This window comes from Puntigrus tetrazona, chromosome 1 (genome assembly GCF_018831695.1).
Source record: "Puntigrus tetrazona isolate hp1 chromosome 1, ASM1883169v1, whole genome shotgun sequence".
NCBI lineage: Eukaryota > Metazoa > Chordata > Actinopteri > Cypriniformes > Cyprinidae > Puntigrus > Puntigrus tetrazona.
Window position 1 is genome coordinate 29491963 of NC_056699.1, and position 27614 is coordinate 29519576.

Genomic DNA, 27614 nt, shown 5'->3' on the forward strand with positions numbered 1-27614 from the left:
GAACTAGCCACAGCTAAACACACCTTCTTCTCAAACCTCATAAATAATCTTTCAAACAACACTGAGAGATTCCCTCTGAAACGCTCTCTGACAGCTAATGCAATGAAGATCAGTAATATCAGGTTATGCAGAAGTCAGACAGATTTAACCACAGTTTCAAAAAAGAGTGCCTATGTCTGTTTTTGAAACCACTGACAGCAAAGCTTTGGAAGAAATAGTACCTAAACACCTAAACATCAAGCTGCAACCTTGACTTTTCCCACATCTTTTTCAAACTCCCTGAAAACTGCAGTTATTAAAAACCCTCTGAAAAAGAGAAATCTTGATCTTAATCTTGGACATATTGAGTAACTACAGACCAACATCAAGTCTTCCTTCTATAGGCAAGATTACTGAAAAGGTAGTTTTTAAATCAGCTGAACAAACATTTAAAAGTTTTCTGTCTGGTTTCACAGAGACAGTACTCTCAAAGATGATAAATGATATTCTGGTAAAATATCAGTGCTGGTACTAAAAGATCTTAGTGCTTTGACACCGTTATGATGATCATAACACACTACTAGAGAGACTGAAAAACTTGGTTATTGTAATGATCTGCTGAATCTGACTAGAAGCAGAAGATCTGAACACATCACACACTCAGGTCCTCAGGTCCTTGCACTGACTTCCTGTGACATTTAGGATTGATTTACTTGTTTATAAATCACTCAAAGACACAGGGTTTAAATACACAGATATTTCACTGAATATAAACAGCTCACTCCGATCATTAGGATGGAGTCAGAACCAAACGAGAGGAGCTTCAGAAGAGATCGGATGTGCTACAAATATAACCACATTTACATCCAGACCCAAAGCCATCAGTTCAGCGGTGTTGAATGAGAACTGTGTCAAACTGTACAAACAATTTCTGCTTATTTGACACTTATCATTTTAATGTTCATTTTTAATTCCTTCTTGTAATCGTTGTGATTACTGTCTATCTTTCTTCCCTTAACGTGAAGCGCTTTGAATTATCAGTGTGTATGTAATGCTGTATAAAAACTTAATATTTAAATGATGAATTTAGTTTACCAGAAAGAACATATTCTGTGCGGGTTACCTGTGTGTCATGAGAGACTTAAAAACAAGGACAGTGGAATATACAGTGATTAATCAATACCATAATCCACAAAAAGTGAACTAAAAATAATAAAGTCAGGACTGAATGTATAGATGTCGTTCAGATCCAGATTCGTTCTGTTACTGAGCCGGAGCTTAGCTGTAAAAATACTGCTTTGATAAAACAACAATCGCTGGAGACTGTTTTGTACAAGTAAACATATACATAAACATATACATTTGGAGTCTTTCTCCAAAACAAGTACATTTTATTTATTGATTTATTTGACCTTTTTAAAGAAAAATCTAAATGAAAAAGGTTTCACAGTAAATCCAGTAGACTTTCACACAGAAAGAATTGCTCTGAACTTCTACAAACATCATCCACTGATCACCTGATAAACACAGCGAGAATCAGATCAAATCAAATCTGTTCATCTGAAGTGTTTTCCGGCGATGGCCTTCCTCTGTCTGTCTCAGGATATCAGCTCTGAGCTCACGGTGAACACACACAGTCCACGTCATCCTCACACACACACACACACACACTTCACATCGAGGTGAGCAGCTCTCCAGGTTCCCACAGACTCACAGATGTGTGTGTGTGTGTGTGTGTGTGTGTGTGTGTGTGTGTGTGTGTGTGTGTGTGTTGGCGCCAGGGCTCTTTAACAATCAAAGCAGAGGGGCGTGTGCAGGGAGGAAGTCTCTAGCAGAAAATACAGGTGTGCTTGACTATCAAAGAGTGTTCTCTGAACACTAAACACACGGCACCGCGGAGGGGGGGCTCGTCTGAGTGTGTGTGTGTGTGTGTGTGTGTGTGCGTCTCGGCGGCCCGTAGGATTTCCTGGATTTCCATCGACAAACACGCTGCTGGAAATCTGTGATTGGGAAGCCGCTGCGGCGTGTAAATATGATCTTAGCAGGAGGAAGTTCCCTTCATCCAACACAAACACAAAGCCTCATCTCTCACTTAACCCTCAGGAACCGAGATCAGATCAGTCCAGCCGTCTTCGTCGGGTCTGACCCCAGATCTAGAACAACACCTAATTTAATGCATTCATCAGTTTTGAGATGTCTTGGCTTTTTATGAAGTGTTTCCTTGTGAAAAGACATTCAGAAGTGTTTGTTTTATTGCACTTTATCTCTGTAGATTTTTTTTTCGCTTACAAATGGACATTTTTACTATCTTTTCTTAAGGATCGTTTCTAATTCATTCACATTTACTCCTAAAAACATGGTGAAAACACAGGGTAGCACTTTATTTTATGGTTCATCCTTTAGTTGCTTATTAGCACGCATAGTACTAGAATATTAATTAGTCATTTATTAGTGCTAATAAAGCACATATTAATAGCTTATTCTACTCTAATCCTAACCTGAACCTAAACTTAACAACAACCGCACTATTAATAAACAGGAAATGGATTTATTGAGGGAATACTTGTAGTCAATAGTTAACAAGTGTTACCAAAACATTTAGGACAATAAAATTAAATTACAGTTATGAACCAGACCTTATGAAAATCTGCGTACATCTGATTAATTAATACCTCATTCGATTGTTTAAACGTAACATCGCAGAACAAAATGGTGACAAATCCTGATGTAACTGAAGATGTTTGTAAGCTGCTCTGGATAAATGTCTACCAGTTACTTCTTTTTTTTTACACTTATCCCCGATTTATAGCTAAACACACACACACACTAATAATATCTGTCCATTGTGTGTGTATAGTGTCTGAGATCAGGACGTGTCTGTCAGGTTTGGACACGTTTACCGTGTGTGTGTTGAACACGAGTGTTTTCTGGCTGAAGAACCCGTGACCTTGTCATCCTCCGCCGCAGAACGGTGTGACTTTCTGATAACTCAAGCTTTTACTTTCATTTTGCACAATATGAAATATATAGAATGAAAAGCAAGAAAATAAAAGTTGCAGTGCAAGAAGGCAGAACCTTATTTAGTTTTTTACATACATTTTGAAAACTTCACGCCCAAATCCAAGAACATTTTGTAAAAGATGTGGAAAAAATTTTTGAAAACGTTTGAAACGTTTGTGCACTTTTGAAAGTGATGCTGTAAGGTTTTGTAGATTTGGTGTGTTTCTGCTGTTTCAGAGTCAGCTTCAGAAACTGTGTGACGAGAGAAGAGTGTGTGTGTGTGTGTGTGTGTGTGTGTGTGTGAGCAGCTGAAAAAACTGCAAAGCCTACACCTGAACAATCTTTAATTCTCATTGAATTACAAATAAACGGAAATTGATATGACTGTGAAACTAATAATTGTAATAAATTAAGAATTGTATTTTTATTTTATTTTTAACTAATATTTTTGAAATAATAGTAATAATAATAACAGTTTAGAATATGACACATGCACGAAACTTTATGAATACTTATGAACTGTTTATAAAGTGTAAAATAATAAGTGACTTCAATCAAGCGTGAAATAAAGACAGAGCTGAACTCTGCGGTGGGAAAGTCTCTGTCGGGTGGGGGGTGATTTCCTGTCTGTCTCTCCAGAAGATCGAGGTCTGCTCCGACGTGTTCAGACGCATCGAGCAGCCGCTCTGACTCTGAGTGTGTGTGTGTGTGTGTGTGTGTGTGTGAGAGAGAGAGTGTCAAGTCAAGTCAACTTTATTTATACAGAGCTTTTTTAACAGTACAGATTGTGTGAAAGCACAGAATCAGATGTGAACAGAGTGATGTATAATGACCAGATTAACACTTCATTTCAGCTGAACACGTTCCATGATTGAATGCAGAGACTTCATTGTCTCAGTTTCACTAGGATCTGTTTTATCAAATCAGTGATCATCGCTGGAAATTAAGTGTGTCTGTGTGAGTGTGTGTGTGAGTGTGTGTGTGTGTGTGTGTGTGTGTGTGTGTGTGTGTGTGTGTGTGTGTGTGTGTGTGTGTGTGTGTGTGTGTGTGTGTGTGTGTGAGTGTGTGTGTGTGTGTGTGTGTGTGTGTGTGTGTGTGTGTGTGTGTGTGAGTGTGTGTGTGAGTGTGTGTGTGTGTCTGCATGTCTGTGTATATGTGTGTGTGTGTGTGTGCGTGTGTGTGTGCGCATGTCTATGTATGTGTATGTATGTGTGTGTGTGTGTCTGTGAGCCCAGGGACAAGGCTGCATCAATGAAAGTGTGTATGAATGGGCTGTGTGTGTGTGTGTCTCTGTGTGTGTGTGTGTGTGTGTGTGTGTGTGTGTGTGTGAGAGGTGTGGCTCTCTCTGTCATAAACTCGTGCTCTTTCAGAGTGGCGTCACATTCATCAGAGACGCTGAACAGGTAAAACTCTCTCATCACTCGTTTCATTATGATGTTGCATGAATATTGTCATAATGTTTTTGTGTGTGTGTGTGTATGTGCCAGTTTAGGCTTTGATCTCAATTCAAAATTCATACTTTTTTGATGTGACAACAATTAAACAGTAAAACTCAGGGCTGATGTTCATCATGGTGAGCTGATGTGATGTTAGAGTGTGTGTGTGTGTGTGTGTGTGTGTGTGTGTGTGTGTGTGTGTGTGTGTGTGTGTGTGTGCGCGGCCTGAAATGTCTCTAGTCAGAAACATTAAAAAAGTGTCTTGTGAGAATATGTGTCTCTTCTTATCCCAAAGACAATACCACACTCCGCTTCAAATCCCCTGCCATCAGCAGGTTCATGTGAGCGCTGCATTCAGGAGTTAGTCAGTAGAGTGTTAGCACGAAAACCATTGAGTCTGTGAGATGAGAGTGTGTGTGTGTGTGTGTGTGTGTGTGTGTGTGTGTGTGTGTGTGTGTGTGTGTGTGTGTGTGTGTGTGTGTGATTGTGGGAGGTTGTGGATTTGTGCCAGACTGCATGTGTTTGTGTGTTTTCAGAGAAGTTCTGGCAGACAGTTAAACCTGTTTTCATCACAAGTCTCTCTCTCTTACACACACACACACACACACACACACACACACACACATACACACTCCTGCTGTCAACAGATCTTTACAGCTGCAATCCTGAGGCTTCCTGTACATATAAACACACACACACACACATCAAAGTCTTAAATTGATTCATGTAAAGTCTTTTATATCAGACTAAACTCTGCTGATACTGAATTTTGCATATTGATATTGAATTGAATTGATATTGAATTTAATTATATCTTTAAAGGAGTATGGAAGTTAGGTTACTCCTGGATATAGTTTTGCCCTAAAATTGTATCTATTCAAACACACACACACACACACATACTGTATGCATGTACTGTATATATACTATCTGTCACATCTCTTAGGAAGTATTTCTGAAATTCGGATGTGTCTGTCAAGTTTGGACAAGTTTACTGTGTGTTTATGAGTGTGTGTGTCAGGGCTGGTGCATCCACCAGGTGTGAGGGAGCGACAAGCTGTTATCAGCAAGTGTGTGTGTGTGTGTGTGTGTGTGTGATGTTTGCAAGGTCCAAATGTTTTCAAATGTCCTCAGAAATGTGATGAAGCAGCAGTGAGCTGAGCGTCTGAGGAGTTTCTGTCTGATTCCAGCAGGGTTCGTGAAGACTGATATCACGCTGTGTGAGTGAAACCCTGAGTCTCTGTGTGTGTGTGTGTGTGTGTGTGTGTGTGCATGGTTAGCGCTGAGGTGTGTGTTTTTTGAGATCACGGATGCATTAAGGTGGCGTCTAACTAGTCGACTCAAAACAACTTAATTGAGGTCGGTGAGTCTGAAACCTCATCCTCTGCAGTCCATTCAGAATAGATATGTTTACATGCTCTTGTTTCTCTCGCTTTGCCTTTTTGATACCTGATAGAGCTTTTTTAGTGGATATTTATTAAACATTAGTCTTCACTCAGCAGTTCATAAGACGTCAATGAACTTCACATCGTTCAAGATCTTATTCTGAGCAGTTCTGGTAAATATGCTCATCACAGAATTATTTCTGACGGGATATTTTAGAGTTCACATGTTTTGAAGCATTGATTGGATCGCTTGAGGTCTACTTCCCACCTTCTGGTCATTAACGGACTCCCCAGTGGAGATTTGACTGAGATCGATTGATTCGAGCGTGAAGCTGATGTGAACACACATCTGTAGAAAGCTTGGGGTCAGAGCAGCGGTCACTGCTGAGACTGATGGCGATGGTTCTTCTCAACGCTAGGGTCATTAACTGACAGCCACACCAAATCCCTGCGGTGACGTCAGATGTGAATTAAGGTCTGTGCGTGGATGCGGCTTTAGAGACGCTGACGGTCCGACCGCAGCTCAGTTCATCATGACGCCCTTCTTTCTCTGAGGAACACTAGAAACAGCCTGAAATCTACACTCTATCGAGAATCTAGACAGCCGTAATATACAACATTTAAGACAGTACAATGAGTTAACAACAATATCTGAAGAACAGACAGAGAACTATGCCTTTCTTTAGATAACGCGTTTTTTTCTGTGTCACACGACTCTTTGGTGAAGAAGACAATTCTCTAATGCACTACAACAAGCTAAAAGTTTAAGATGAGGTTAGAAAAATGTTGATTATGAATAAGTTTAATCACAACATATGCAGTGATTGGTGCTCACCGTCTGTTTAAATTTCACTCTATTTTCTGTCACACGGACATCAGCTGGACATCACCACCGGTGAGCTACTTCTGAATAAAACTTGAAATAGAAACATTTTCTGAAAATCTGCTTTGCAACGATTTGCGTCATGAAAAGCTCTATACAAATAAACTAGATTTGGACAGAATTATATACAAATGTACTTTATTTAATGATAGTGATATTAATAAAAACTGGTTTCTAGATTTAATGGCTTTCCTTTTACTTGAGTACATGACAGTTAGATGATTGTATAAAACAATATGATGAGAAATGTCCCTGGTTGCCGCGTGACTGTTTCTGTTTGGCTGCTGGAAGTGAATGACACCTGAAGTCTACAAACTGCTGCATCCGCTCTTTATTTTCCAATTCAGCAGAAATGAGTTGAGTTTATCGGTGACCTCATGCAGTTATTCCACACACAGCTTCAGACTGATCCCGTTGTGTGTTTTGTGTTTTCACAGGTTTGGGCAGTGATTTCAGATTGCCCTCCGCAGTCATGTGGTGATACTCTCTCTCTCACACACACACACACACACACACAAACACACACACACTCACTCTTGTTATGGCGCACCCGTATGACCCCTGGTTGCGAGCGGGGCCCCCGCAGGAGGAGGTGTCGGGCTGGTGGGACATCCACGGAGCGGCCGCCGGCTGGATGGACCTGCAGGGGGCGGGGCTGGGGCGGGGCCAGTGCAGGGAGGCTCCATGAGCTCCTACACACCTGAGCCGCAGATGTGCTCCACCCACTCGGGCCTGCACTACCCGGCCGAGGGCTTCAAGATGGAGCCGCTGGCCCCGGATCCGCTGCCGCTGGCGCAGGCCTCGGCGTCGTTCTCCACGGAGGAGCAGCAGGACGGCGCGGGGGCCTCGGCTCGGCCTCGATCGCAGCGGCGCTCCGGCGGTCGCGCTCCCGGACAGGCCTCCTGCCGCTGCCCCAACTGCCTGAGCGCCGAGTCTCTGGGGAGCGACAAGCGCAAGCACCTGCACAACTGCCACATCCCCGGCTGCGGGAAGGCCTACGTGAAGACGTCGCACCTCAAGGCGCACCTGCGCTGGCACAGCGGCGACCGGCCCTTCGTCTGCAACTGGCTGTTCTGCGGCAAGCGCTTCACGCGCTCCGACGAGCTGCAGCGCCACCTGCAGACGCACACCGGAGCCAAGCGCTTCGGCTGCAGCTCGTGCCCGAGGGTCTTCCTCCGCGCAGACCACCTGGCCAAGCACATGCGCGTGCACGAGAGCCCGGCCGAGGAGCCTCGGTCCAGCAGCAGCGCGCTGCTCAGAGTGAAGACCGAGGCGGAGAACTGCGACGACGACCCGCCGGTCACCAACGGCTGACCACACACCAGATCACCCTGAAGGCCACTGAACTATAATCACATTAGGATTACATACGTAACGCTTCTCTATCTTCGGTTTTATTTATATTTGTACATTTTGTGTTTTATATTCTCCGTTGATTAACTTAAGATGTTGCTTTTTTTCGGTCAGTGTAGTCTTGAGACGTTTAGTGAGGATATGTAATTAGTTCGAATAAATATAAAGGCGTTTTGTTCGTTTTCCGTTCGTGTCTTGTGATAGTGCCATAAAACACTAGTCTAACAATAAACACAATCTCTGTCAATTAAATCGTTTATTTATACTGTGACTGTTTACTCATTTCTATTAATGAATTGACTGACCCCATTATTCAGTATGAAGGTTACATAAAAAGACAGATGAAGATTAAAAATAATTCATGCTTAATCAATTTAATACAATGTAAATAAGTTGAAAATTAAAACGAGATATGAACCAGGTACTGTAAATGCTCTGAGAGAAAGAGAGCAAAAGCAGATTAATAATAATAATAATAATAAAACAAAAATAAGTTTAATGGAAACGAGTACCCAGTTATAATCAGTAAGGACCAAAAATGCAAATATAAATGAAATGTGGAGTGTTTAAAGTCTATCTAACAGAGAAATACTACAGAAATTGAATACACTTATGAAATGTATGAATGAAATATTCACTGTACAAATTAAATGCAGAATCACTGTTATTAAAGCCACAAACATTATTCAGACAAACAGCAAATGATTTTCTCTTTGTCTATTCTTGTTTTTATTAACATTCAGGACACAGACAGAAGGTTTATTAGGCTGCTGTCACTTTAAGACCTAACGCATGGATCTTATATCTACTGACACACATCCATGATTCACTTTACGCTTAACTGACTCACTTGATGCTTGCTCCTATGAATTATGTATTTGAGAGTTGAAGTGAAATTAGTCACATAAAGGAGCTCAATTCAGGTTCAGCTATAAAAACCCTGCGTTTCTGCTGGTTGGCAGGTTTTGTGTTTATCACGTGTACTGATATACCGCCCACCTCCAACACTACAAAGGTAGATAAGAAGTAACATTTTCACTCTATTTCCCATCCCTACTTTCTGCTGACGTTTTCTTAAACAAGTTCATGTTGTCATCCGTTTGGAAAAAGTCTTTAGGAATTATTTGTTTAAAAAACCACACACACACACACACACACACACACACACACACACACACACGGTGTATCCATTTTTTACGGGGACTCTCCATAGGAGTAATGTTTTTATACTGTACACACACACACAGATCGAGAATGAGAAAGGTGAATGACGACATCACATGTGAAGTGACTGCTGATTGGTTCTTACCTTCACTAGTATCACCAGTATGCTGATGAACGTTGTCTGACTGAGAGACAAACTTCACCCTCACTGTGACCTGAGAGAATCATCATAACCACCGACGCTCTCTGTATTTCACTGATTTACTTCACATTTTATTTCACAATACATTTCTAGTTGATGTGTAGGTGTATGAGTTTAGTATATTTATATGAGATGTTTTTGAGTGGATGTTTAGAAGCTATACGTCTAAAGAAGACTAAATATTTGTGAAATCTAGATCAAAATCATGCGCTAGGCAAGTGGCACTGAATAAATATGTGTGTTTAACAAAAAGTATATATTAAAAAGGTGTAAATATTTTATTTAAAATGTAATAAGCGTTATTTGAATTATATATGTCTGAGGGAAATTAACTCTTTAATTTAAATCGGTCTTTGACTCAGTGTCAAAAGCTGTTGGTCACATGGCACACGACAATAACAACAGGTCTGATCCATGACAAAAAGAGAGAGAGAAAAAAGGAAAACACGCCGCTTGTACTTTTAAAGTCTGATCGTTCTGTCACGGCATGGTTTAGCATAAAGGAAAAAATAAACTTAAACAGGTTTAATCCTCTGCAAACGGACAAAATAATAATATACAGACAGACAGAACATAAACCACACGTATAAACCTCGACGATCGGGCAAACTGAATACAAACACACAGGACTTAAATACACAACGTAATTGAGTAAATGAACAAGAAACAGCTGAAGACAATACAGTTAATAGGACCGGAAGGCACATGACACGAGACAACAACTACAACACAGAGACGTGACAGTATACATAAAACACAGACTAGCTTGTGTAATTATAATACTAGTGATAAGATACAGAACAATTACACATTTAAATGGAATACATCTTCTATTAAATATTTTGGAGCAAAATTAACTATTTTAAAACATTTAGAAAAATGAACTATTGCCCCTTTACAAAAAAAAACAGACTTGAACAAAACCTATACAACTGAACAGACATAATGAAGATTATCCCAATTATTTTTGTTTTTCAAGATTTATCAATAGAAATATAATAAAAGGGCAATTTGATGATTGAAAAAGATGAATATCCCGTTTCATCTGTGCAAGTGTGTGGTCCAGACTGAGATTTAACGCTCTTCAACCTAAATATCAGCGTGGGACAGGTCCATCACCGTTGGGCGAGTGTTATAAGATGAATACTGGGCAAAGATCTTGAACAGCTTTAATGACCTCTTGCTACATAGACAGAAACTTTCAGCAGTTAAAGTTACATGAATTTAACCCTTTGGTAAAGAAATTATCCTAAAACTAAAAAAAAAAGGAAGGATACTGAGATGGGTAGAAAATCATCTACAGTTCAAACCAGAAAGACTGGATCTAAGATTTAAAAAGAGCTTCCAACAACTTGATTTTTTCGGTTCTTCTTTGATAGTATTTAATAACAATATATAAGATGCAAAAGATACAGTATTAACAATAATACATATATTTGCAGATAAAAAGAAGCAGAATAAGAAACGTATTTCAGTTTAGTCTAAATAACTAATATCTTCAAAAATAACACAGAAGGACATCTGATTAATATATTATTAGCCACCAGTAAGAAGGCCATTACAAGGAAATGATTCAAGGAAGATCCCCCAAGAAATTGTAAATGATGTGTAAAGCATGGAAGGGCCGATCCTTTCTTGAGGACTACAATCTATGAAAAAGTCATCATGCTGAGAAGAAAAGAAGTGTAGTCATAAGTAAATGAACCCTGTGTCTTATATGTAACTCTTGACATAACCTTGTACGAAAGAATCTGATCGAAATCGAATCACTCAGGAGCAGGGTATGTGTACGTCCTGTTTATACCTTTCTATTTGTCATGAGTTCTTTATTCTGAAAGGGAGAAATAAAGAATAAAAACAATACGAAACAGGCCTCTTTTGTTGAGTTGAAATAAGGAGAGATTTTTGGAGGCTCAGGACTTCTCATTCACTCCATTCTCTTTCTCTTTCTCTTTCTCTTTCTCTTTGCTGCTGTCCTCACCTTTTTCTTTAGTATTTATCAGAGGATCGTCTTCAACCACACTGACATTTTCATTCCCTTGATGAAACTCTCCAGGGCGATCTCGTTTGAAAAACCCACACTACACACACACACACACACACACACACACAAAGACTGGATTGAGGATCTGAGCGGTGACTGATGAGATCAACTGTAAAATGACTTGATTGGTTCTCACCTTCAGCAGCAGGATTATTATGATAATGAGTAAGATGACTCCGCCCCCTCCACCAGTGCAGACGATCAGCAGTAGACTGGGAGGAACCACAAACTCCATCTTCACTGCAGTCTGAGAAAAACATCACAAACTTTCATGCTTTACATACAGAAACACTCATCAAATATACGGTGTATAAATACAACATTGAGAAGTAGTGCTAGAAATATTTGATTAGTAGAAGTAGAAGAAAACAAAGAAAAACAATTGTTCACTTTTAAAAACACCTCTACTAGTAAAGAGACAGTTCATTAGATGTTCTTTAAATGATGAATAAATTACTAAAGAGATAGGAAGGTAGTTACCTGGGATCTGTGAGGATTGATCTGTAGAGTGAAGAAGAAACATTTCCTAGTTAAAACGTGTGATAGAACGTTCTGTTTCTCTAGTTCTGAGACGAGCTGAGTTCTCGGTGTAATTATAGCTGCAAACATCAGCTTACCAATTCTCCAATTTCATTATGTTCTAGCAGATGGTTGATTTTATTGTCTGATTGACTTTAAAGGCTGAGAAATGAACTGCAGGTATTGTACACCTGTCGCTCTCAGATGTGTGTGGAGCTGACTGATGATGAAACAGCAGCTAATGGTGGGTTGGAGTCTGATGTGGATTCACCTTCAGGCCGGTTGAGGTCTGGTTGTAACGGCTGGTGTTGTAGTGGAGCTCAGCGCTGATGTTGAACACGTAATCTCTCCTGAACTCCTGGAAGGAATATCTCTAGAGCACAGCAAACAGTTTGAAATTAATAACTCTTAATAACACTTTCCTTATATCAGATGAATGACAGCGTGTGTGTGTGTGTTCATCTCTCACGCTCTCATTATTCTTCATGTATGCGTCTGCGGTCAGTATGAAGTGAACGTTTGAACCTTTCTGCAGATCAAACTGAGGACACTCAAACTTCCCGCAGTGACCGTCCTGAAACTAAATAATACAGAGGAAGAAACACAGAGTGAGGACATTTCCTTCTAAAAGCAGACACTCAAGAACATTTTAGCAAATGCTAAAAAAACCCCTTTCTAATCCGATAGGAAGATCTGGGAGTAAGACCAGCTGTTCGCTGACCTGTTCACGCATTCTTCCCCCAATCATATGGCCCAGGTCACTACAGAGAGATGCCAACAACTCAAGCTGTTCTACTGATATGCTATATATACAGAAATTGGTACTATAGAGCATAAACTCGTCCTATTTTGGTATAAAAATAGCAGTCTCTTTAAGATTGGAAATGCGCTCTCAGTCCTATATCAGAAGAGCAAACCAAAAATAAAGATCTAAAATCTGAGAAGTTCGTATGGTGTGAGTGGTGTCTCTGATAAGGTCTTAGCCAGATGTTATTTTCTCACCCTAGGTTACGTCTGGTTTCAGGTCATTTCGTGTTCCAGCAAAAGGTCTTTATTATACCAAATAACACTCTGGAGGTCTCTGCAGAGAGATACTCGGCTTTATTCTCTTGGTAATAAAATCTTTTGGCATCAAAACCCTTTGACTGAGTCTGAATCTTTGTGAGACATACAGGAACCACATCAATTTCAGGGAATGCTGCGTAAACAGACCTCCCCGCACGACTGCTGTGTGTCTCTCTATTTGCCAGGTATGCTCAATCTTTGACATTTTTTTAATCTTTTAAATTTGCATTCTTGCAAATGATAATTTCTCAGTTTTAACTGATTTGGTGATTATGGAAAAATCACAGTATGACCGCTGCGTGAGACCAGATTGCTGGCAAGTTTGATAATGTTAGATCCGTAATAAATGAAGAATTGAAAGTATGGGATTTCCAGAATGCTTAAATCTAAATTGCTACACTATGACTGGTTTAATCAATAAGTTAATAGACCATTTCCTATTGGAGTCAGATTAAATTATTAATAGAGTCAGAATTTTATTTGGAAACAAACTGTAATAATTATAGGTCACTAGCAGCAGTGTAAGCTATCAGAGAGAATCAGACAATTTAAGATTTGATCAAACACTGAAACTTAAATCATCATCATAAATCATTAACAAAAAAAGAATACTTATTGATAATCCCAACTCAGGATGTTATCACTTCTGGAGCAATAACCAAGATAATAATAACAAATAGCAATAACAAAGACACAGCACATCATGAGCAACACATTATACAATAATTAGAGACTCTCCATTTTCAGGACTCAGACCACACTGAAACTCCTGATGAGACCTTTAACCTTTGGTTTCCACAGAACTGCCCTTGCATTCACAAACTGCCACAAAAACTGCCTTTTTCACGCACATAGATGCTGAGAATCATCTTAACAGGACTTAAATCTTGTTTATGCAAAACTGCATATTATGTATATAACCCACACATTTAACTATATGCTAATCACTCATTGTGTATGTATTTTGAATAACTTTTGAATGGTTTATAGCTTCCTATTCATGTATAGTGTGGGTGTGTTTTGATGTTGGGATGTTTCTTCCAATCAATTCGTAGTGAAATGTACCATACTCGTGTTGTAGAAATCATGTCCAAAATTATACTCTGCGAGATCAGGAGAGTTTGGACCATGTGACCTGGTAAGAAATAACATTCTCAAAGTATACTTTGAGTATGCTTCTAGTCACATTAGCTTTTAGCCCGACTTTAGTTACGCTGTTAGCTATGATATTAACATCTAGCTTCTAGTCATCATGTTTCACGTTCTCAGCAACCTTTCTGCAATGAAGACAACAAAGGAATCCCGTAACATAAAGGCAACGCTAATACAAACCTCCTAATTCAGGATGAACTGGTGAATTCATATAAATCTTAACCTCATTGAGGAACTCATTGCGAGGGTTAATCAAGTGATTAATGGTTATTCAGATCTATGTAATTGCAAATATTGCTGTAAACTTGGGCTATCACATTTTCATTCTCTTGAACTCATTCTTTCCTCACTTTATCTCTTCCTGCAACTCGTATGAATGTGTGATCAAGTGTTTAAGTGTTAGCTAGTTTACGTGTCTTGTGTTTATGCAGGATTCAGAAGTATCTTATTTTCTAAGTGAATGTCTTAAACTGCCTATCTTGTTACTGTGTTAATTAATAGTGTTTTCAGTATATTTTGAATTTTAATATTCAGTGCAGAGTTGATGTTACACGCCTCGTTTATTGAATCACTGACCGAAAGAGTGATCCATTGTGAAACAGTGATTCTGTTCAAAACCCCTGTACAATAAAATGATTCTTGTTTGAGCGAAAGCTCCATAAGACATAAACGCTGACAACCTTTGACTAGACGCCGCTTCCTTTATCATCGAAAGGTGGAGCCTTACACTGTGATCTGATTTTAAAGAGATCTGTCCCCTAGAAGTTTAAGAGATGTCTAGTCTTTTAATCAGTGGTTTGGAACAGCATGAGGATCAGATAAATGATGACAGAAAAATAAGTGTTAGGGGAACGATTATATTAATAGCAGTAAATGTGCTCTGTGATCTCTTACCTGTCGATCTGACTTCTTGCACTGCACTGAGTTCTAGAGAGAAGAACAGAAGATGATTATTCAACAAACTCATGAAGATGTTATGAGCTGATAAACAAGTGATGTACCTCCATTAAGATGAATGTGTGAGGTGTTAAAGTCACTTCTGTAGTTTGACAGGACAGGGTGAGTGAGACCGACACCGGGAGACCTTTAATACCCAGATTCTCCACCTGAAGACACACACACACACACACACACACACACAGCTCGACTCTCCTTCACTGATTGATTATGGTAATGTTTATAGAATAAATGATGTATTTAAGGGAGACTGCAGATGTTTGTTTGACTCTCTGACCTTGTAGACGATGCTGAGGTTTTTTGGACCTCTGTCCTCCAGAGAGAAGTTCAGAAACGTCACAGAGTTTTCAGCCGCTCTGACAAACAGTAACAAAAACAGTGTGTCCAACTATTGACAGGCTTTAAAAGCTGTTTAAAAGGGCAGAACATATCCGCAAACTTGGAGAAAATGACCAAAACAACCCAAGGTTTTAATTTACCACAGTGGCTAGATCAACACATATTGTAGAAATGTAATTTGCTGCAAAGCTGCTTTGCAATGATTTGCATCAAATGGAGCTGCATTTAATATACAGAGCCGTAGATCACTGACAAGTTACCGTGAACGAATAACACGCAAAAAACTGAACGTGATATTGTAAGTGATCTACGGTTCTTTGTATTAACAGTGCTCCATTTGAAAACCGGTGATGGAGCATGAAAATATTGATTGTTATACAATCATTCAGAGCTGAAGAGTAGATCAGAAACAGAAGAACAGAAAAGTGTGATAGATGAGACTCACAGACTGATCGCCAGATCAACAGAGAACTGCACCGGGATGCTCCTCCTCACTGCTGTGTCACTCGTGTTTCCATTGTTATCACTGTGAGATGAAACGCACAGAATTACTCACGGATGGCATCCAGTAAAGCAAAAAACACTTAAAGTGGGTTATGAGGCCCTTTTACTAAAATGGCTATAACATTTGGGGAGTTGACCACTTAGTAGTGATGTAACAGGAAAGAAAACTCCACCATGTCAGTAACTACACACCAATTAGCTTGAATGCCATGCAGTGTCCAAATTGCCATCTATATCTATGAAGGCATTGGTGTAGCCATCAGGTTACCTCAGGCTGATAGCAATGAAACTCAATGAGCCTGTGTCAATGCGCTTGGTTCTGTAGATCTATGGGAAATCTGAAAGAAATATGCCACTAGGTGGCGCTATCATGTTTTACATCTTGCATATCACATATTGTACACATACAGCAGAACGAATTTTTGTGCAAATCATTCATAAAGCTGTTCTGACTTTAAGATTCTTAAACTTTAAGATTCACGAAAAAGTGTTTGTATTTTCAAAATGTTAGTTGGTGCGAGAGAAAAGTACACCTGCTCCTTACAATGTTTAAATGGTGCGTGTTTATTGCTGCTTACTGCATTTATATATTCAGTAATATTCTTCAAAATGAGAAACTAGTAATACGTTACTGCCAAGCATATTCCAATTCATGGCAGCCAAAGAGTCTCAGCTGGAAAAATAAGTTCTCCAGCACCTACAGCTGGTTAAAAGTGCTTTGGTAGATGCATTGTCATGCTTTCACTTCCATCATCCACCAAACCCGCCACCGGGTCATGATCCCAATCATCCAAGTACTAATCACCCGCACCTGTAGCCATTCACCTGCCACCCCAGTACTCTATCCATGTGCCTTCTTCTCGAAGAAACTGTCTCGGTGGAGCAGAACTATAACCGTGAGCTCCTAGCTATCAAGCTGGTCCTGGAAGAATAGCGTCATTGACTGGAGGGAGCCAAACACCTGTTTGAGGTAATCACTAACCACAAGACTTTAGAATACCTCAGAGAAGCCCGTCAGGCAAGATGGGCCCTATTCTTCACTCGATTTAACTATTGCTGCAGTGTGATTTGGTTGATCACGAGTGGAGAGTACAGAGAAGTGATGTAGTGGTGCCTGGAGAAGTGGATATACTTTAAAATTATTTATCCATGATTTAAAAAGTGCTTTATGGTATAAACAGAGTCATACCCACCACTGAGGTCCCTCTAGATCTTTTTGCAATAACAGAAGTTGTAGAATAACTACTTGATTCATTTTGCTTTGGTGCTGCAAGGATAAAAAGCAAAGCCAACAGATCTTCTCAACTGAGATGCCTCAGCAGTAGGGGTGTGCAATGTATAGTCTGTGATAACACGATCAAGTATTTTGCAAAAACCATTCAAAACTCCCCCTAGAACACATGCGTACATTACGTGAAGTGTAAACTAGTGCCTGCTAATAGTGCATTCTTTCACTGCATGATTCAATCTATTAAAATGCATTTAAAATCAGAGAAAAATAAAAATATATGAAGCTCAATTGAATATCACAACAGTTTTGTGATTGGCTGTTAAATAGTGTGGGGCCAGGGTGGGCTAAGCTTCTGCTTATGATTGATTAAATGTTCCTCTTGGAGGAATGTTAGTGTTTTGGAATAATAATTAGATTCTGAGACATCTTTGCAGTGTTTTAGTAGATGTAGTGTTGTAATAAGAAGATAAGCAATAGAGTTTAGTTTGCAATGTGGAATTTGAGGATGAAATCAACTGTGTCAGTTTAGGCATGTTGGTGGTAAATTATTAGAAGTACAGCAGAAAATGTCATGGCGATTGTAAAAACCCTATGCATCCTAAAATTTTGTTTTTACAATCATGCCCTGAGGTAGCCTGCAGAATTTTTAGCTCTGTTAGAGATATGAAGAGATATGGAAACAAAATGAATCTAAAGGTGGTTTCTCTGCAATTCAGTGGCATACTGGCATTAAACTGTATGTGTGTCATCATTACCCTAACTTAACAACACAACATTCATATTTGTAGAGATTTTATTTACTGTTTTTGTTGCTTTGGAAAAAATGTCTTTGGTGTCTATAACCTCTCAAACAATTATTATGTCTACATCGTCTATAATCTGTTCAAAGTAATTATCAGGATTCTAAAGCATTTGAACCTTGATTATTACTGCTGGCAGCTATTTTTGTTATTGCCATAGCTCGAATAAAAGCAAAGGAGTCGGTTGCCCTTTCAGCCTTATTCACCTGGTGGCAGTGATCATCATCTCCATCCGCTCAGTCCAGTTGTTATCCCATTTCGTCACACGAAAAGTTCCCAGAAACTGAGTCTAGAAAACAATAGAGTCCGTAGAATGTAGAAATATTAGAAAGATATTGGTAGCGATGCAAAGGAAAGAATTGAACTGACAGAATGAAAACCTTGAAATCTAAATGAAGAACCTTTGTGTCTGTCAAAGGCAAACGCCTGAATACTGTCTGTGTTTTATTTTCATTATCGAAAGAACAGAATGATTCACATCGGTATAGCCTGTTTATCAACTGTTCAAATAAAAGTACATTTGTTACCTTGGTAAAATGAACTACAGTGAAAAACTGAAAAGAAGAAAAAGTCTGTCTGTCTGTTATTTTGTCATTCGGTCTTACCGTGGTGCCGCTGCGGTACACCGGTAGATTGATGCTGCAGGTTGTTCTGTTCGTAACACCGCTGTCCCGATCACCACAGCTGCTTCGAGTCCGACTCGGCTGATTGTTCAACACACACATGCACACACACACAAACATACATACACACAAACCGTAGAATTAAAGAATTGACTCCCTTTGAGTCCATAGCCATATCCCACAAGATGATAAATCAGAATGACATGAATTTTAATGAAAAAAGTTAAGCATGATGCATTCTGAGAAAATAATTGCTTTTATACCCATTTAATGAAATATACAAACTATTCAGGGTTTTTAATCCAACATTACCTTTCTAGTTCAAGTAATTTATTTGCATTTTACTTCATTTTAACTGAACCTCCTCACATTTAAAATTTGAATTGCGATCCTGTGTTTCTACAAATCTCATGTTTGATGCCAATTTCAGGAACTGACCTGGAATTTAAAAGGCATGCTCAGATTGATTCTAAACGACACACATGTAGCTGTCGTGGTCTTGTGGCGATACTAGTGACGCCTGGAGATGCGTGATTGGCCCCCCTAATCTGAACCCGAGTGTTGTTCTGTTCTGTAGTTCTGTGATAGCCACATTTTATTCATAACAAACACCTTGTTCGAGCATAAGGGTGTCCATCAGTACATGTGGAGAAGTTCAGCTTTAAAGAGGTTCTGGTGCTTCAGGATGGGGAAGCAGTGTCCTGCCACAGTGGGCTGGGAATCTGCTGACTTCAACAGGGACATTGTCGGGCCGTGGAAGGAATGCACTATTTATATTTTAGATATTTTACTATTATTTTATTATACGTTAGTTTTTATTTCTTTTTATCTCTTATTCTGCATGATTGCAAGGTTAGAGAGGGAAGGAATTTCATCTGTGCTGTATGTTGTACATAGAGCATATTTGACAATAAAGTTGACTTGAAACTTGAACTTGAAGAATAAGAATGTGAATAACTCAATTTTGAAAAAAAAAGTCAGATAGAACCTTATAATTCCAAGGCGACAATATATTAAGAGTATTTAGATTTATTATTAAAGCAGTAGAATGAAATCTGGTGAATTGAGTTTAAAGAAAACATTTTGAGAAGTTTTTACACTCTAGTTTGACATGCAGACAGTAGTACCTTAATAGCCTCAAATTTTGAAAGCGAGAGGCCTTCTGGGTAATGCAGGACTAAACTGGTGTTGAAGGAGTCGTCTCCTGGGTTTTCCAGCAATACAAGGATGCTGAAATGAGCTTGATTCAACAACACTAATGTGCCGTTCCTGCAGAACAAACCTCATTTTAATAGAAAACCCAAACCCTGTTGAAGGGTGGCAGTATTCAGAAGCATATATCTCATTAATATCATGTCTAATGTATCAGGTGTTTCTCACATAAAATGGAAGTTCAGCTTCAGATCGGCCACACAGCTGTTGTTTGAATTACAGTTCTTTTGAAACGGCACCTAGTCGCAAAAAAAAGTAAAAAATTTACTGAGATTTTGAATGTTGGAGAATCTTAGATACTTAAGAGTTCACTGACACTAAATATTAGAGTTAAATCTGATATTTGTGAAATCACCTCGACATACTCCTCCGTCCTGCTGTGAACATCAAGAATAGCCATAAAGTTGTCAGACAACATCTCAGTTTGTGAGAAATTCATTCGTATCTTCAGAGGAGAGACGGTGTCTGCAACACAGTGCTACAAAAACACAACGTTTACCATCAGACCAAAGCTCTGAGATTGACTGGAGCTGTGATAGATGAAACGTACCATCATAAAGATGGCGAAATTAAAACAGGAAGACCCAGAATTCAGCAAAACAAACTGCTGAAGAGTCCTAGACGATGAATCCTTCGGATCGAAGAATCCTCGACTAATTTGTCGAACCACATCCACATTCAGATTCAGAGAAACGTTTAGCTTCCTCTCCAGATATCCTGAGAGACAAGAGAAGTTAACACATGTTCTTCAAGTCACAGAGAGATTTATTTTTGACTTTGATCACGATAGGACAGATTGGAACTGACAGGAAGCAAGTGGGAGAGAGATAGTCAGATGTGATCATGAAAGGACCTTGAAGCCCACAATGCTATTGCTCTCTGAAACTTCACTTTACCTTTGCTAGTAGTGCACTCGTTTACTGTGAAACATATCTTGAGATGAGATGCATTAAATTTCTTGTCACTCGGACATTCAAAGTAGTTCAAGCTGATTTGCTTTGGACTGAAACTGAGCTGCGCAGATACAGACATCACAGGCCGAGCTCTGAGAAGAAAGAGAAGAGTCAATAGCTCTTGATACTGAACAATGACACTAAACATCTTGATCACTGATGTGGTGAAGAGACTGTTTGTTAGTTAACAATATGATATTCCCCAAACTAAAGAATGTCGTACTTGAGCAGGACAACTCCTCCTTGTGCTCCGATCACGATATCTGTCAGATTATCATTGTTCATGTCCATCTGACCGGATAGAGACACTCCGAACTGCTGCAGACCGGGCAGAACTGATCGCGCTGGGATCCGCTAAACACACACAAACAGATCTACTGTGTCACAGCATCTCAGCATCTGTCTGTCTGTTTATCTGGGAACATACTCTGAGTTAAATGTGAGTTTGGGATCGAGGGAAGCACGGCAAACTCTCACCTGAGGAGCGTGTTCAGGGTTTATTCCATGAGTCCTGTGGCCCAGATAGATGTAGACGACTCCTTCATTCTCCAGCGGCGCTCCGACCGCCACATCTGACAGACTGTCTCCATTCAGGTCCTTTAGTGAAGCCACCGATGCAGCAAACCTGCCTGTGGTGGGTTCTCTCACATTCAGCATCTTCTTAAAATACTACAGCGAGAGAAAGTGAACAGAAGCAGTGCTGCTTTCACATCATAGAACCAATTACAGCAGCGATCCCAACTGAGTTACACAATGATGAGGAGTCACAGTTACCCTAAAGAGTCATAATAACAGAGTTTAATCTGAGCATACCTGCTCTGATAAAGAATAGATGTAAAGTCTCCCTTCAGCTCTCGGCTGAGACCGGTAAAATAATGGAGCTCCAACCAGAAGGAAATCTGAATCTCCATCAGAGTCCACATCCAACAGACTCAGAGACGCTCCAAAATATGAGCCAATCTGATGATAGAAATCAATCAAAACAAATAAACTTGCATTGTAGTATATGCTTTTATGTTCACAGATTAAATATGAGCAATACTCAGACAATGACTCAATGCTGGCTAGAAATGAATGAGCTCTTTGTAGACATGCTTCTTTTTTCTGCTGGATAAGGCTATAATGTGAGCAGAACGCTTGTTTGTTTGTCTTTGGTGAAACACTGGAACTCATGAGAGTATGTCTGTGTGTTTGAAGGGTATATGAAGGGTCTGCTGATCTTCTCAGTAGACTGTAGGTTTGGGAGCTCCTGATCTCTCTGATGCAGAGAGCTAATATCGTGTCTGAGGTTGTTCTTCACTGACTTGTTCTCCACTTATGTTCCTCTTCACTGTCCATGTGCTTTGGTTCTTGGTAAAGAAGGTCACCAGACCTCTGTGTTCGGCCCGCGGCGCTCCAGAGACCAGAAGAGAGACGTTGTTTCTCATTCCCAGAACAGTAGAGTAACCTGAACATCATCACCAGCCTCATTAAAACACACACAAACTCTTCACATCACTCACAGAACAAACAAACTCTTCAACATACCCAAGTACGAGTCTTTATTTACAGCAGGATCCATGATCTCTCTGAATTCGGATCCTGATCCCATCACTTCATACAGAGATCCACGCCAGTCATTGGATCCGACTGAACCCACGATCACAGTGTCCTGGAGAAAAAACAGCAGCTTCAGCACCGTTTTATTACACACAGTGATGGAGAACACACTAAAAATCATCCTTCTCATCAGCTAAGAAACAGCTGGCAGTGACACTGAATCCTAGAAAGATCTTTTTTTTTATGTTTAGCAGCAAATAAAACATATACATGTACAAGTTTTACATCAAGTGAAGAATCAGATTAGTGGGTTGTATTATGAAGAAAAATGTCTTTGTCAAAAAATTGAAATCATTGCAGTGCACTGAAACATACATCTAAACATTCCCACAATGCACCAGGGAGCATCGCTGCTTGTTGACAAATCAGCAGCATTTCATGAAATTTTCAGAAGGGACATTTTGACTTCCCCAGACTTGAAATATAGCACACAGTGTGACATGTCTCTTACTTTCTGGTAGACCACACTGAATCCACTCTGTGATAACTCTTTCAGTCTGTCTCTGCCTTGTCCTTCCTTTGACCCTGAAACACAGAAGGACAGAAGTGGATTCTTCATTGGCTGCTTCGGTTCAAAAACTTCTTTTAATATCGTGTTTTACCTTCAATGTTGTAGATCTTTTTTTGCAGGTTGTCAAGAAGTCCTTGGAGTCCACCGTAGTCTTTAATGAAGAAGGTGTTGTTAAGCTTTGGTTCTGATGCCAGGTGAGTGAGTCTGGATATACTGACACTTCCCACCTGAACAACAGTGTGTAGTGTGTCATTTCTGCACATTTCTGTCTAGAGACGCTATATCACCAAACCATCTGAACATACAGTGTTTAATAATTCATGCCAGAGCTTTAAAGCGTCACAAAACCCCTTTGCTATGGTGCTTCTGAGATCTGTGTGAAAGTGAAGTATATCTCCCCACTTTGATAAAAGTGATGATAGTGCAGGTTCCACATCTGCACAGACAGTAGAGACGACAGGAACTAGAATATGATTCGCGGAACCGGTTTGCTTTGAGTCCCCAGTTTCAAAAAAACGGTCTGATAAAAAATGTTTCATACAAACAAATTTGCTGTGTGTTTCTGTAGGAGACCACAAACCACACAGCCAATGAGCACTCAAAGAACTAGCATTTACTTCACAGGCCTCAAACGTACATTTTACAATAAAATGCATGAAATAGACCAAAAAAGGGGCAAAAATGAATATTTTCCACTTTAACATATTTTGTGAAAAGTTATTAACGTTTTAAGCAATGTGCAACAGGTATATATCTGTTAACATCTCAATAATGTGTTTTTTGTTTTCATGACACTTTAAAGAAACTCACCCCGATGATGTAACGGAGGATATTCTGCTCATTACTTTTGCTGAGGACATTATAATCATCATAATCAGAGGGGTCTCCATCTGTGATGATCACCAGAGCTTTCTGAGCGTTGAGATTGGCTCCAGAAGACACATTATTCAGCAGATTATTTCTGGTGAAATAATAAATCATAATATGACAGATTAACATCCCTCAGCCTCACTGTCAATGCGCTTCTGTAGTTTCTAGACCAATATGTTTCTATCTTCTAGTTTATAGAATAAAAGGAGTCTTAACTCCAGCAGTAGAGTTTAATTATTCTCTCACTCTCTGAACGTGAACACAGAAACGAAACTAAAATGTTCCAGACCCAGAAAGGTAGTAAGGACATCAATAAAATAGTCCATGTGACATCAGCGGTTCAACCGTAATTTTTAAATTATGAAAAAAGTTATGCAAAGTTATGAAAAAAAGTTTTGTGTTCAAAGGGAACTCTTTATGTCATTATTGAAGGTAGCTCTGCAGTAAACTCTCAACGCACATGATGCTGCTAACACGAAGCTGCGTCATAATGCTCCCCAGACTGGTGAAAGTCATAGCAGAAGTTGTTATAGTAGTTGTATTTGTTCACAAAAAGTATTCTTGTAGCTTTGTAACTATAGGTCGATGATTATTGGAATTATCGGTTATCGGCTAAAATCGGATGAAACACGGATATTTTTACAGGGTTGCATCTGCTGCTGGAGTGGCTGTGAAGGGTCTGTTCTGTTTTTATTTGTATTTATTTTTTATTCAGTATACATTTTAAAAACAATCGGTTAATTAAAGTGCGGTCCAGTTTAGCTATCGGTATGTGTAAAATACAATATCAATCGACTTCTATTTGTAACATTAGAGTTGAACCCCTGTAATCACATGAACTATTACATGAGAACTTTTCAGTTGTGTTGCTGTCTATGAAGCTCTCAGATGTCATCAAAAATATCTTCATTTCTGTTCTGACAATACATTTTCTCATCGGTTTGGAACGATATGAGGGAGAGTAATTAATAACGGTTTTGGTTGAACTATCCTCTTAAAGTGTAAATTCAGTGATCATTCATCATAACATGAAGGTTTCACTCACAGAACGTAGTCGATTGCTTTGTGTGTGTTTGTGAGAGCTTTCATATGTTTCTCTTTCATGAGTTTATTCTCAGCGAGTCCATTCTGATAATCATTGAAGTCAAACACAGTTCGAGGGTCGTTTGAAAACTGGACAGCAGCAAACTGACAGAAAGACATTAGATCATGATTACACCTCAGTACACATCTCATATTGGATTTATGAACTATTACATGTCAGTATTTACGCATTTGTACTTGATGGATACCTTTTTACCTTTATGGATGAGTTTGAAAGCTTTTTCATAACATCTTTGATGAAGTTTTTGTTCATTTCAAACTCGGATGTTTTCATACTGCTGGATCCATCAAAGAGAAACACCAGACTGACTTCTCTCTTGGTGCATTCTGCAGAAACATCACAGGATACACAACTCATCTCTTACTTCATTTAGCAGTCAACATATCTGTGATATCAGTATAAAACATAACATCACGTCTTTATCTGTTTTATGGTTTCAGAGATTCGTCAGAACTATTAAAGTCTGAGACGGTTAAACATAAGTCTGGTTTGTGAGAGACTCGTCAGACCTTGGTAAGCGGCGGTGAAGCTGGAGATGGGCTTTAAGCTGCTGTTAAACTGGTAGCAAACGCCGTTCAGATACGAGTTTCCATCACACTCATGAGACAAATATGGACTGCAGCTCTGAGAAACACACACACACACACACACACACACACAGATCATTAGCATGTCATAAAGGCGTTGTCCGTCAGAGCCGGTGAACTTACGATCAGAGCAGCAGATGACACAGCGGCAGACATGCTGAAGAAGCGGATGTTCTCTGAACCTGTCAAAGACCAGCAGAAGATGATCAGCTCAGTATTAAAGCAGTGAAAGTCCACAGCGGTCACTGAGAGAAGATACCTGACCGCTGCAGCCGTGTGCAGGACTGTGGATCTAAAGAGCAGCTGTACATCTCCCCTGTATTGTTCCCTTCTAATGGAGCTCCAACAATAATCCTGAGAAACACACACCGCACCATCAGTCAGACATTCTGAACCTGTGTGTGTGTGTGTGTGTGTGTGTGTGTGTGTGTGTGTGTGTGTGTGTGACTCACTGCTTCCTGCTTCCAAACTCTGTCTGATAGAGGCTGTAACCAAAGAAATCTTCTGGCGTGCCGTTAAACCTCACTGGATGTTCAGTGTCGATGTTGAAGGCTTCAGAAAGAGACGCTGGAGAAGACAGAGCTATTAAAATGAATGACCAGCACAAACCAACATAGATATTCATTCTGGTCCTGTGTGTGTGTGTGTGTGTGTGAGTGTGTGTGTGTGTGTGTGTGTGTGTGTGTGTGTGTGTGTGTGTGTGTGTGTGTGTGTGTGTGTGTGTGTGTGTGTGTGTGTGTGTGTGTGTGTGTGTGTGTGTGCGTGTTTCTACCGGACATGTTCACAAACAGACATCAGCATCATTCATCTGAAGTCTGATGTTAAACTAAAAATATTATCACAACCATCAACAAAACTGCAACATCAAGAAAAGACCAGTGTGTGTGTGTGTGTGTGAGTTCCTGCCACCAAACCACCACACCCTGTTTCCAACACACACACATAGCGCTGAGCTCCATCACCTGAACTTAACATAATAATGTAAATTTGTAATGTAAGTATCTCTCCCACCCTCCCCTCTTGCTCTCTCTCTTTCACACACACACACACACACACACACGCACACACACACACACACAAACAAACAAACTGATCTAAATGCACACGTCAGCCTTCAGTTGGTTTATAAAAACTAGTACAAGGACTACAAGTAAACTGAGCAAGCTATTGTATTTCTGAGTGGTGTGAAAGTTCGAGGGCATCTCTTACCCCACATGAAGAGAATCAAGCCGAGCTTCTCCATCCTGCTGCTGCTCGTCTGTGTCACACACATCTTCCTGTTCATTTCTTCACGACCGACTCATTTCCTCCTTCACACGATGTTTCTCATGCAGGGCGTGTGTGTGTTTCTCACAGCAGCAGTGTGTCTGTGCATTAAATTCTGAAGTTCGCAATAATACTCATTTCTGAGAAAAACATACCTAAACATCAGTATGCATCACAGGAAGGGTGTATTTAATGCACACACACACACACACACACACACACACACACACACAGATGTCTTTTAGCAAGTTTCACTTGTCTCAAACTTGGACATTGTGCAACAACATAGATCTACACAAACTTTAACACACAAAACACACACACACTGCATCAGAAAAAGGGAACTAAGGCATTGTGGTAAAAATGCTTTCAATGAAAAGGATAAGAAAAAACGTTTATCCTCAGAAACACAGTGTCGACTTTTGCTTTATTTTCTTCACGCTTCTTTTTGAAACTTCAAAAACCTTTGTATCCCTAATAATCTGATATATAATACTGCTTATAATAAAGCTGATTTTGTGTAAGTTGCTATAAAAGTGAGGAAATGCAGAAGCAGTGTGACATAAAGGAGCCAAAACATTGAAGATGAGGTTACATGAACCTTTTTTATTGAAAAACCTGAAAAGCAACACATTTTTTTTTCTTTTTGCTGTTACGTTTTGTGAAGAACAATTTTTTTATTGTTTTTATGTAAAAATGTAAATTATATAAACACTTATTAATTATATAAATCTAATAAACTAATAGGAAATATAAAAATAATTTAATAAAAAGCAATACTGCACTGCAGGAACTATATTTAAGGAACTGTACACCACAATAAAATGAAAGTACTGTCCTCATTCCCTCACTCATATGATTTTAAAATCCATCAT

At 39.5% G+C, this 27614-nt stretch overlaps 2 protein-coding genes across 2 annotated transcripts; one reads left to right on the top strand and one right to left on the bottom strand.

Moving 5' to 3' along the window:
• The first annotated feature begins 4364 nt into the window (after nucleotides 1-4364).
• Nucleotides 4365-8738, top strand: sp6 (Sp6 transcription factor). The gene is given in 3 exon segments (XM_043263926.1): nucleotides 4365-4382; nucleotides 7121-7336; nucleotides 7339-8738. Coding segments are annotated over 2 exon segments (771 nt in total). The 5' UTR covers nucleotides 4365-4382; nucleotides 7121-7224; the 3' UTR covers nucleotides 7998-8738.
• A 1804-nt stretch (nucleotides 8739-10542) lies between these two features.
• zmp:0000001082 (integrin alpha-D) lies at nucleotides 10543-26914 on the bottom strand. Its single transcript, XM_043253878.1, has 31 exons — nucleotides 26683-26914; nucleotides 25926-26040; nucleotides 25733-25827; nucleotides 25597-25655; nucleotides 25396-25510; nucleotides 25082-25212; nucleotides 24827-24969; nucleotides 23722-23872; nucleotides 23003-23138; nucleotides 22852-22925; nucleotides 22329-22452; nucleotides 22106-22248; nucleotides 21615-21761; nucleotides 21279-21470; nucleotides 21025-21155; nucleotides 20745-20893; nucleotides 20399-20565; nucleotides 20204-20326; nucleotides 20017-20087; nucleotides 19764-19905; nucleotides 18619-18717; nucleotides 18220-18302; nucleotides 15924-16004; nucleotides 15417-15495; nucleotides 15184-15288; nucleotides 15077-15109; nucleotides 12435-12545; nucleotides 12237-12338; nucleotides 11927-11947; nucleotides 11583-11693; nucleotides 10543-11483 (listed from the first exon to the last, which is right to left on the bottom strand). The coding sequence occupies exons 1-31, from the start codon at nucleotides 26756-26758 to the stop codon at nucleotides 11316-11318; spliced, it is 3477 nt and encodes a 1158-aa protein (XP_043109813.1). The 5' UTR covers nucleotides 26759-26914; the 3' UTR covers nucleotides 10543-11315.
• Nucleotides 26915-27614: the final 700 nt, after the last annotated feature.

Bases quoted from the DNA above. Each gene is read 5' to 3' on its own strand.
- zmp:0000001082 (XM_043253878.1), bottom strand. From the start codon at position 26,758: ATGAACAGGAAGATGTGTGTGACACAGACGAGCAGCAGCAGGATGGAG. The intron at 11,694-11,926 runs GTAACTACCTTC...TGTTTTTCTCAG, and splicing joins TCAATCCTCACAGATCCCAG to ACTGCAGTGAAGATGGAGTT. The intron at 11,484-11,582 runs GTGAGAACCAAT...GTGTGTGTGTAG, and splicing joins TAATAATCCTGCTGCTGAAG to TGTGGGTTTTTCAAACGAGA.